General features: G+C 39.9%; 1 protein-coding gene across 4 annotated transcripts in view; it reads right to left on the bottom strand.

The window, feature by feature from the left end:
- The window catches only part of HERC2 (HECT and RLD domain containing E3 ubiquitin protein ligase 2), a 111,648-nt gene extending 99,578 nt beyond the window's left edge, over nt 1-12,070 (bottom strand). For 3 of the 4 annotated variants that reach the window (XM_074908263.1, XM_074908290.1, XM_074908281.1), the window contains exons 1-3: nt 11,976-12,070; nt 11,026-11,142; nt 273-387 (exon numbers count right to left, since the gene is read on the bottom strand). In XM_074908263.1, coding sequence (XP_074764364.1) covers nt 273-387; nt 11,026-11,097 — 187 coding nt within the window. In that variant the 5' untranslated portion in view covers nt 11,098-11,142; nt 11,976-12,070. Of the gene's footprint in view, nt 1-272; nt 388-11,025; nt 11,143-11,637; nt 11,749-11,975 lie in introns of those variants that run through there. The other variant, XM_074908271.1, reaches the window with a different exon arrangement.
- Nucleotides 12,071-12,401: the final 331 nt, after the last annotated feature.

Below are 12,401 nucleotides of genomic sequence, written 5' to 3'. Positions count from 1 at the left end.
CTCTCTCATAATAACATGCCTAGTTACGAAGTTTACTTTCAAAAGACTGGAACAGATTTAAACCTTCATTTGAAGGCTTAGACACTACCTTTCTGTACACTTCTAAGAAATCAGTTTCAACTGTATTTAATTCAAAACATGAACACCTGCAAATTGTATAGACAGGTGATGATAAATGAAATCTCTGTGACAGTGTGAAATTTGAATTCCATTTTCATTACTGCAACAAAAGAAAAAATGAACAAAGAAAAAAATAACTTAAAAATCCATACCTTTTCTTGGAGGTAGTTCACTGCTTTGTGTTAACTCTGTTCCCGGATATACAATCTCCCCATCTTTTACCATTTCATTCCACAAGCCACACAGTCCATCTCGTGTAAAAGCGAGCTGTTAAAAATAATACATTATATAGTTACACACAAAAAATTTCCCTCAAGCCAACTCAAGCTAAATTTTAATATATATTCAAATACATCAGACTTTTTATTTTGTCCCAGATGAAGAAAACACATGTATCACCTCACTAGTATATTCAGTGTGTGTGTGTGCATATGATAGGGACTTAAATAGTCTTAAGAATCTCTGATTCTCTATGCTATTTTCAAACTAAAAGTGCAAAACAGTAACTTTTAGATAGGCTCAAATACTGCAATGAACTTTCTTTTGGTAAAAAACTCTCATCAAAAGTATGGATTTGGTCACCTCAGAACTGTCCACATATTCAAGGTGATATTATGTAATAATTGGGGGTGGGGTCATCAAGAAAAGCTATCCAAATTCAAACTGCATAAAGTCACAAAATGGGGAAGCATGAAGAAAGTCAACACAGCCCCCTCTCCAAATCATCAACTGAAGAGCTGGGCACTCAACCAGAACGCATGACATCAAGGCACAGATTCATAAACCTATTTAACCAGTTCAAACTGGTCCTGATGTATAGAGCATCTCTCACAGCCCTCCCTCTTCCTTCAGCTGCTACAACACCTCCTCTCACATGCAGAACCAGATTATGAGACCAATCAAGACTAGAACCAGCTGCGCCTGGGAAAAGAGCGAGGGGCCACCTCAGCCCAGGCCAGTTCCCAACATGCTGCGTGCGCAACAGGACAAATACCTATAACAGAACAAATGGCAGGACTCTGCTAGCTGAAAGTGCTCATGAAAGTGACAGCTATAACACAAGTCTCCTAATGATTTATGAATTTGGATCTACCTTGAAGAATCCTAATGACCAGGATCACTTGCCTTCTACCAATATTGTTCTCTGCTTTATAAAATGCTGCAAAACAGATGCCAACATCCCAAGCAAATACTGTAACAACCAGGCTACAATTTGCCACAATACAGCATAAGGGAGGAGGGGAGCACATGAAATTGAGAAAACAGAATACCTTTAGGATACCGAAGTGATGTAGTGGAGACATTTTTAAAAAAAAAAAAAAAAAAACACCAAAAACCTGCTGAAGGTTTATTCAGAAGCATCTTTGGGTTATGTAACTATTATTCAAATCCAAAGTGTTTTAACTGAGATGCAATACAAAAATGTAAACTGTTGTAAAATATTTACCATTATACACCAAAGTCCACTTACACTTTATATTGATCTATTTCCTACAGATATTTTAATGATTAAGGATTACAGGTTTTAAGAGTTACAACCACCAGCAGGGAAGGCATTCTCTGATCTAGCTAATCTCAGTTAATATGAAGAATTAAAGATAAACTGCATGTTTTGACACCACTGTAACACATTAAATTACCATAGCAGTTTCTTGACTTCATATTGCATATTAATGATTGCAGCCATTTTTCTTTCAGCATAAAATAAAAGCTGACATGTTGTACATATTTGTTGCTTGCTATTTCCTGATCTCAAGGGAATAAGAGGGAAAACAATCATGCAGTACGAGATAGACATTATCCAACTCATCTGCAATTTATCTGTTGTGCAGCACCAGAATTACACTGTGACCATGCTTTACTGAAAAGTACAGTCCCTGTTCTTCAGAGCTACACAGCACAAAAAGCTTCTGCAAAGAGTCTGTCTTTTGCTAAAAACTTTACATTTGCCTTTTTTTGAAATTGGAATAGTGTGAAGTAAAGCTGCATTGCAACAATGCAAAAAAAAATTTCAACCATTCACCACTGACTCAATTTCTTGCATCATTCTCAGTATATAAATATTTTTTAAATAAATGCCATTCACTTCCTCCTTCATCAGATGTGGTCATATACTTTAGTGGGACACTTAAGGAATTTATTTTTCACAACTTTTTTCTGGCAAAAATAGGTAAACACCATTTTTGGCTCATATGTGATAATTTATTTTTTTTAAACACACTCACCTGTCAAATGTTAAACTATGCTAACCTATGCTAAAATACAAGCTTGAAAAAATAGTGAGGCAACCCTCCAGATGGGTTGCATAATAAATTATGGTTTTCACAAAGTTCAGATTTTTGTGTGATGAACTGTCTTTTCATACACTTTATTTTACATTCTCAGATCACCTTGGTATGGAAAATGATTCTCACAGTCCTTAAGCTTACAATCTAAATGCCTACAGGCTTTAAATTCAGGGTTCTTCATAACCCAGCATTGTTTTATTTCAGAAAACTTTTGTAAGCACTGATGTAAAGTAGAATTAAGAATTGTTTGCTCCATTTTAACCTCTAATCCTTTCACATGGCATAAAATTTACCCAAGTCTTTCAAGCAACTAAAAACTGAAAAAGTAAACAAAATTTCTTTTGCCTTGGCTTTGGTGTTCAAATTCTTATCAAAGCCATTTTCTTCGTATGTTGCATGAAGATAGAGCAACCACCAAGATTATAGTCCAGAGAGAGCTTCCTCTCCTTCTCTGAATACCTCATGTGGAAGCTTACACCATAAGCAACCTTCAGTTAAACAATTTTGCTTTTATTCAGGCAGTAGTTAACATTTTGACAGTGGTATATGTGTTGGGAGAGAGGAAGAAGGAGACATGTTTGAAAATAAAGGAACACTGAATTTTTTGGTAGCAATAATCAAAAGAACCAACTGAAAGGACAATTAAGAAACAGTATTTACAACCAATTCATCTGTCATAACTGAGGGCAACTCAATTCTAAATGTAATAAGTTCATTATTAATTTATTTGATGTTCAGCAGACATATTAAACAGTGAATTGACACTACAGTAGCCAAAAGTGAAGGAAAAGTCTGAGGTTTTAAGTGATAAATTATTCAAGCAATGTTATTTTCATGATCCCAAAATTCTATAACCATAACAGAAGTTTCACAACTCCTGTAAGAGAACTATTTCACTTAACCAACAGAAAAAAAGGGGAGGGGTGGTTAATATACCAGAGGGTCATGCTGCCATCCAGAGGGACCACAACAGGCTCAAGAAGTGGCCTGACAGGCACTTCATGAAGTTCAACATGTGGAAGAGCAAAGTCCTGCACCTGGGGAGGAACAACCCCAGGCACCAGTTATGTGCTGGGGGCTGCCCAGCTAGAAAGCAGCTTGGCAAAAAAAGTAGCGGGGAGTCCTGGTGGGCACCAAGGTGAACATGAGCCACCAATGTACCCTTGCCATGAAGAAGGTTAATGGGTGTCCTGGGCTGCATCAGGAGGAGTGTTGCTAGCAGGTCATGGGAGGTGATCGTTCCCCTCAGCACTGATGAGGCTGGAGTGCTTGGTCCCGTGCTGGGCTCCTCAGTACAAGAGAGATATGGACATACTGGAGAGAGTCCAGTGAAGGGCCACAAAGATCATTAAGGGACTGGAACATCACTCCTAAGAGGAAAGGCTGAGAGAGCTGGCACTGTTCCACCTGGAGAAAAGAAAGCTCGAGGGGCATCTCAATGTATATTTTTGCACACTTGAAGGGAGGGTGCAAAGAGGATGGAGCCAGGCTTTGCTCAGTCGTGCCCAGAGGACAGGCAAGACCAGAGGCGGTGGGCACAAACTGAAACACAGGAGCTTCCCTCCAAACATCAGGAAACACTTTTTCACTGTGAGGGTGACTGGGCACTGGCACAGGCTGCCCAGGTAGGTTGTGAAGTCTTCAGCCTTGGAGATATTCAAAAGCCATTCAGAATTCAGACACGGTCGTGGGCAGCTGGCTCTAAGTGGCTCTGCTTGAGCAGAGGGGTTGGACCAGATGACCTCCAGAGGTCCTTTCCAAACTCAGCAATTTGTGATTCTGTGGAACTAGCAGCTGAAGATAACAGTAAGTCAACCATATGGTAGAACAGTCGAATATCTGCTTTGATTACACAACCTTGCTTTTCTTTTTACAGTGTTTTAAGGCTTTCTTAGCCAGCAGAAACACATATTACTTTCTTCTTTTGCTCCCACCAATACTTCCTGCATTCAGTCATCTGCAAGGAGTCCATCAACACATCCAAGTGCTGAAACAGAAGAACTATAACTTTGTTCAAAACAAATTGGAAAAACATCTCTATTTGGTTTCTATTTTCCAAAAAATATGGCTCCTCTTCCACACAATTCTTTAAAAAAGTTCACAAGGCAATCAATGGTGCAGTGTAAAAGAAAAACACATTTGGTGTCTTCATTGTTTCTGACATACTGGAGTTACAACAGTACCTACCTGTGTTTTGTTAAGCCTAAGACTCTCTCACTACATTGCTTATGTGGACATCTTTTCCTCTAATAATTTAATAACTTAACTTGTGAATGTTTAAAGGTATGAACTTGACAAACTCAGTAAACTAACAAATGAAGAATAATTAAGTTTTCACTGAACATTTGCAATTAACGGTGCCAGAGCTGTACACTCTATAAAAACTCCACAAGGGCCCCAAGTCCCTGCTTGCTCCACCACCTACACATTGCCTTCCCAAGACCAAGGCAACAGCAGCACCATCACCACTATCCACTGCCTTACAACCTTGGCTTGTTTTCTTAATTGTTCTACTCATTTCACTGTGCCCAAACTCTCCCTTGCTGTTCCCACGGCATCTCCTGACCTCCTGTCAGAAAAGACCTCAGCCATATATCCTCTTCTATGCACCTCACCTTCACAAACCCACTGCCACCATGTCACACGTTCTCATCCCCAGACCATGTATTGATCTCTGTGCTTGTGACATGTATCTCACCAAATTCATACTTCCCACACAGATCTAAGTCTCAACCCTGTTCACTTATCCCCAGCCAAAAAAAAAAACAAGGGCCTGAGCAGACTTCAAAGTGAACTTCTACTGTACTGTAAACTGGGCAGCCCCCACTCTAATCTTTTGCTAATCTTATCTCTGCAGTTAAACTGTAATTTATTCTGTCTGGTACTGCATTTAATTAAGTCAAAGGGATATGCTCTTGCCATCCTCCAGCAGGGCTTGCAGTGAAATTCCTGTCTATTCCCATCAACTCTAGAGAATAAAGCAAAGGCATTAACATTTCCTTATGTTTCAAGAAAATTAACTCTTGCACCTAACTGGAGAAGCTTCTGAGAATCCTCAACGCACCACTACAATTTTGCTTCTAGTAAGAATTATTTTAAGGATAATCAGCAGCTGTGATTTTGTTCTAAACTCAACTGTTAAAGTCAGACAAACCTTACTCCATGTTGTACAGCAGATCATGTCGCTGATGTTGTTTCATAAACTTTCCTGCAGAAGGCATAGAAGCCTCTGCAAAAGTTAACCTGAGCTCAAGAAAAATGAAGCCAGGAAAAGAAAATTACACAAAAGAACAAGGATTGATTCAGGTAGGATTCCTGATTATATAACTGCACTGGAAATTCAAGAAAGTGAATTCATAATCACAAAATGTCAATATGGATTTAAAATATAAGCTACTTAAATAATCTTCGCCTCAGAATTGCCAGGAGAGGGGGAGGGGGAAAGAATCTGTTCTTCCGTTCAAATACTTCTGCATTAGCCATTGACTGTATCTTAAAGACTATATTAAAAAGCATTTTTCTTTAGAAATAGATTTAAAACAAACAAACTTTTTCAGCCCAATAATGGTAAAGAAAATCAAAGAACAATAAATCCTTTCCCAAGTCTCTCTGTTGTTTTCGCTTTTTTGAATCCATTCAATTTGTGTTTCCTTTTTCATTGTTGTCTCCTTCAGTATTTTGTCCTAGCTTCCTTCCTTCCCTGCTGAAGCCACAGCTGCTGAAAGCTTTCCACAGTGCCCTGAAACCACAGCTGCTTATCACACCTATGCAAATCACAAGGAAACATCATTAGATCTAAACATACAGCTCTAAAGTTCTGATAACAAAGACACAAAACTTCAACAGATTTTGGGGTTAAACTAGAAATATCCCCATAATAACAGTCTCCTAGTCTTCTATTTGTTGACAGAGTTTATTAACAGTTACTGATCATATGCAAAGGAAAATTATGCAATTCCCTAAAACTTAGAAGAGATCTTCTCTAACTTCCTCCATTTGCAGAACAGTAGTTCTGTTTGAGCCCAAGTATTTGCACAAACATTAAATTTCATTTCTCTGACCTATCACTCCACATATGGTCCTCAATCCATCCTCTGGAAATCACTTACCTTGGAGGGACAGCATTACTTCACTTTTTAAATAAAGAAAGAAAATCCATATTGCAAACTTCACTTCCTTTAAAAATATAGGAGTTGTCATTTGAAGTTTAAGAACTTCCACATAAGCCCTTCATTTTTTGATCAGAAAACCAAAGGTAAAAAGAAAATTAACAGAAAAATAAAAAAAATAGAGAAAGCAACTTTCACTAACTTACTTTTTAACAAGACATCATTTATTTATATTTTCCTACAAGCAAAGACAATGAACTTGATGCTATAAGAGCTGGATTTCCATAAAAATCAAAATGCGAAACGTAACTTTGAAAGGAAAGTAAAAAGGTTTCAGACCAATGCGACTCTTACAGGTGGCTGTTTCATTCTAAAAAGCTCACTCATCTCTGGCACAAGAAGATGACAGAAATAGCCTTGCCAACCATGAACTCAGTGAAAACGGATAAAAAAGGATCATATTCCTCTTGGCAGACAGCTCTTGCACCTTGACTGTTGCCTGAAGTTTTTTTTCCATGCTATAAGAAAATGAAAAAGTTTTTCACCTGTAGCCCTTGCTATTAAGCAGAATAGTTCTCCACAGGACCCAGATGAAGCAGACAAATTAAACACCAAACACACACATGCACCCCATTAGTTGACAGCAATTCTAATAATCCGTTCTTCAGCCATCACTCAGAGTTCTCTGTATAAGGTTCTAAATTAGTAGTACAGTATATCTACTTCATCATAATTATTTTAAGCACAGTTTGATTCAGCAAACTGGGTATCTAGGTTTAAGTGAACAATTTTAATCTTCCCCTCCATTTCTATATTTTTTTATACTTTCATTTTTTAAAAAAGAAGGATGTCTGCCTGCCATTAGAACACAGTCAACCATTACACAGAGATTTTGCTATAAATGTGATGGCTTCTGCTAGTAATAGACATGAACAGGTAGATGTATTTAAATTAATTCAAATCTAAAAAAGTAAATTGGAAATTTAAGTGACAGGCTAACCTTTCTAGCAACTATGTCAAACATGACCCATGAAAAAGTGATCTGTACTTAAATCCACCAGTTCTATAACTTCATAGGGTTATTTTATTCACGATTATACACATTACTGATATATGTAATATGAGACCGTATTACATATTGTACTACTGATGTTACCTCATATTGAGCTGAGCTATCCTAATTTTTCATCTGTTACAACAATTTCTATCTTTTCAGAAAACAGAGTAACTTAATTTTACTCAACCAGGAAATTTTTAATAAAACAAATGTTTTTAATCAGTTCAAAATTATGTTAGCAGCTGTAAATCATGCAATAATAGGTCAATAATTACAAAGTTAGGAGAAAGATATACAATAGTTATAGAATGCATTGGGTCTTTGTAGAGCATTTTGGCTTCCTATAATAAGATTTATTAGTTTCAGATAAATTCACATAAGCAAAAGATATATTGTGAAGATATAAGTTCCATTAACATTTCACACCACTTAATCCTGCAGGCTAGAGGCTGCTATTACAAAAGCACTTGTGTCTTTGATATTCTCTTAAGAACAGTAATAATATGCTACATCACCTTAACAGTAACATCCCAAAATTGTGTAAGAACATATAAATTTGGCCTGGATGCCTGGAACAGTGACAAACACATGTGATTAAACACAATCCATGCTAAAATCCACATGTCATTCTTTTCTTATTATATTAATACCACTATATTATAGACTTATTAATGTACATAGCATTATAATATCATGTATTACATTATTAATGCAACGTCTTGAGCTAAAGCAAAAATAATTTGATGATTTTCAGAGATATTTCACTGGCTTAATACATAACTGCCACAGCCATCAAATCTAAAGAGCAAACTCTGGCAACAGTGACCAAAGGGAAAAAAAACAGTAAGTCAGACTTGGGAGACTATTACCCCACCAAATGAAACATTTCACTTCTAATTCTAGCTACATTCCCCAAATTTTGCAGCAGCAAAGAACTTCATTTAAAACAAGCCAAAAAAAAAGAGCTAGTTTTAAAGACTAATCAATCTCTGTATGTCTCCTAGGGTAAGAATTCCCCAGTATAATTCTATTTCTCCAAGGAGTTTCACCTACCTATTCTTGGACTGCTGTACAGTGAAAAGTTAAAAAAAAAAAAATCTGTCTGCAGAGTCCAGATTGTCAGAGTCTAATTCCAACAATAGCTTTTAGTCAGGTTGATTAATTCACATAAACTACTGTGTCTTTCTTCAAACCTCTTCTAGGTACTATGCTCATCTTTTCAATTCCTGCTGACAGTCTCTTGAACATCAACAAAGCTCTTCTACAGTTAGCCCATAAAAACATACGTAATAGGAAATCAGCATATTCAGTACACCTAGAAGACTAGAAGGATTAAGGGACAGGATTTATACCTACAAAGAAATTCCACATGCAAACAGGTCATGCTACTCAACTAGTAGCTAAAACAGTCAATCATGCCATAGAAAAATTCTCTAGAGCCCAAAATCCCCTTTATTTGACAGAAGACATCTGCCATTTAATCTCTTTTTTTTAAATACTGTACACATATATCCAGATAGAGTTCTGTGATGAGGACCTGCATAATACCAAAAACAGTTAACCTAATAAGAAAATTATATTATACCCAGGAGGCCTGGCTAATCTTCCGATTCCAGAGAAGTGATGTTTGTGTCCAGCAGATCACAAATGATTACTGCTCTCTTATTTCATTAATCTCATTATTTTGACTACAGTATGACTGGAAGAAAACAAAAGGAGTACCCTGACAATTAGAGTCTAACTTGTTATTACTCATAAGTAAGAGGGCTTATTCACAGAAATTTGTTACAAATTAAGATTTTTATTATTAAAAGGAATTATTACAACACATTAACTACACAACAGTCTCATAAAAGACAAGTATTTCATTGCATTCTACACACTCAGCTGAAAATAATCGTTGAAGTTGGATGGCAAGTGAAATTCTCCTCAAAAGTTTACATAAACAAAAAAGGGAAGTAATAAAAAAAGGCACTACAAATGAGAGAAAAAAAAAATCTGACAAATCACATGAACAGTCACATTTTTTACCCCATAGAATACAGAAGAAAATTAGGCAATGCATAGTCATCAGCTGTTACAAAGATTGCCACTTCTTCAGCTAAAGTTTTCCTCTATTCTACAGTCACTGAGGCAACATATTTGTAATCCAGAAGTCCACCTCCATAGAACACAAATTTCTGCATTTATTAATATGCTTATCTTCAAATTGTGTTCTAGTACATTTATTTACACATTAGCCAAAACACCTAACTTTGGATCAAAATTTTTACTTTGGTAAGAATAAAAGATTAGATAAGAATAAAAATAGACCTAATCTAGCCAAACCAAGAGCAAGCCCTGTCATTTTTTATTATTTACATACAAGACCTACTAAATAATGTAACCTCCAAGGCTGTATCTGTCACTTCTGATTCCAATTTAGCTTGTTTGATGTAAAATATCAGAGAAAGGCTGCTTTTGAATCACAACTGCATGGGGAAAAACTCTTGTCTAACCACAGGAACAGCTGAACTCAACCATTCAGACTATCAGCATTTTGGGTAAAGTCACTCAGGATACAACTTCTTAAATTTTTTATAATTATTATTAATCTGTAACAAAAAAAACAACATTGGCTGGTCCATCCCAACAGGAATTTTGGACTTTTGAGCAGGAACTCAGAAAGGTTATTCAAAATAAGGTATCTATTTGCAACATCAGGGGGAATGAAGACGACCGATAAGGACTTACTCTAGTCACCCATTTAATCTGAAACAAACATAACTGACCCAAACCACTCTACTTCTCTGTATTTTCCATTTAATTTTCAAACCAGAATTGGGAAAACATGATGGTATTCTCATCCCCATATCACACGACTTTGATAAATGAACAGATCATCTTTTACGACAAAAAAAAACTTTCACCAAACACCGGCACGTTTCAACAAAGACTAGTTCCATTTCAACCACATATCTTTGACAAAAAAAATTAACTCCCTTCAAAAATGACAAAATTTAAGTCTATACCTGTTATACAACCAACTACAGTAGAAGTCAATCTGAATTCTTTAAAATAGATTAGATTTCCATCACTTTTCAATTCTCTTATGCATTAAAGCTGTATATGCATCATATGCAGGCAAGAAGTTTAGCAACAACCTAAATGAAGAGTTTCTAGGTCTAGCAGTAACGCTACATACTCAGCAACGTGTTTGACAGTCTCCTGTCTGATGAGTCCAGCTCGTTTCTACGCAGAAGGGACTGAACTGACTATACAGATCTATTTGCAGATCAACATAAGTTAGTGTTTCTTCGAAATCAGTATTAAATCAGCATAGGTAAAAAAACCCTATACATCTGTCTCAAGAGCAATGCTGCAGTCTTCTGTCTGTCAGCTATTTAAACTGAAAGCATCCTTGATCTGCACCTGAAAGGTCACAACGCAATACAACTATCTAACTCCTTACCTGTAAGTCTGTCTTCAACCATTTGGAGTCAAATCTAGCTTGAGCAGCCAGACAAAAAGATTCAGAAGACATGTTTCCTCCTCCAGCCTTCTCTCCAGACTGGCTGAGCAGCCCAACCTGCCACAGAATGAGAAAAATAACAATCTAGCACATGAAATAAACCACGCAAGGTTATTTTTGTTCAGACTAGCATGGCTTCCCCTGGATCTTTAAAAATTTATCACGAATAAGGTCTCCCTCGTTCACATCCCCTGGAATTGCCCAGGGAGAGGCACACGCATTAAGAACGCTATTTGAACCCCCACTTCCCTTCCCCGTAACACCGGTGGAAGGAGGCCTCCCTTCCACTGCACTGAGCTACATCAGAGGCCTAACGCTGCCCCTCGGACCCATAAGTGGTGCATGAAATAAATAATTGATCGCAGATTACGCAAGCCGCAGGCCAACATAACGTGATTATCAGGGTCACCCGCACCCCCTCCTCCTCCGGCAGCAGCCGAGGCCGGGATGCTCCCCCTCGCCGCACGACCCCCTCCCCCAGGCGCATCCCCCCCGGCCCTCACGGCCCGCTGTCACCGCCCATTACGGTCACCCGCCGCGGATTGCACCCACCCGGGCCAGCCCTGAGGAGAGGGCGGCGAGGCGGGGTCCGCCGGCACCGCGGGCGGCTGCCAGGGCCCGGGGGGGGGTGTGAAGGGCCCCGCCCGGTCAGGGGTCGCCGCGCACGGCGCGGGGGCTGCACCGCCCCGCCCCTCCCGCGGGGCTCCCCGGCCGTGGGGGGGGGTGTCCCTTCCCCCACGCCGCCAGGCCGAGGCTGAGCGCGCTCACGCCCAGCCCCTCGCACTGCGGTCAGCTCTACCGGGGGGGGAAGGACGGAGGGCGGGAGCGCCCCCCCCCGCGCCGAGACAGATGGGGGCGTCGGGGCGCGCGCCAGGCTCCCTCGCACTCACCGGCCGGCCGCGGCGGCGGCTCCTCGCCCCTTGCTTCGCCTCGTTCTACCGGCGCCCGCTCAGCCCCTCGTAATCCTCGTCCCTCCTTCCCTCTCCCTCCCTCCCGCCCGCCGCCGCCGCCCCCCCCTCCCTCCCTCCCTCTCCCCCGGCAGAGCGGCTCGCCGGTCCCTCCCTCCCCCCTTCCCTCGGTACTGGAGACGGGGGAAGCTCGGCCAATTCGCGGCTCAGCCCCACTACGCCAGCAAAGCTCCCGGCCAATCAGAGGAGGAGGGGGAGGCGGGACATCCTGTCCCGGCGCGGGCCGCAGCCGAGAGGGGAGGGGAGCGGCGCGGGGGGGCCGGGCCGGGCCGGGTGGCCTGGGGGGCGGGCACAGCTGGCGTCAGGCCGGTAATAACAAACAACAGAGTCTGCTTTTAGGTAGGATGC

The sequence above is a fragment of the Athene noctua genome, chromosome 1 (genome assembly GCF_965140245.1).
Source record: "Athene noctua chromosome 1, bAthNoc1.hap1.1, whole genome shotgun sequence".
Lineage (NCBI taxonomy): Eukaryota > Metazoa > Chordata > Aves > Strigiformes > Strigidae > Athene > Athene noctua.
The sequence above is the reverse complement of the archived record's forward strand: the minus strand, read 5'-3'. Positions and strand labels throughout refer to the sequence as shown.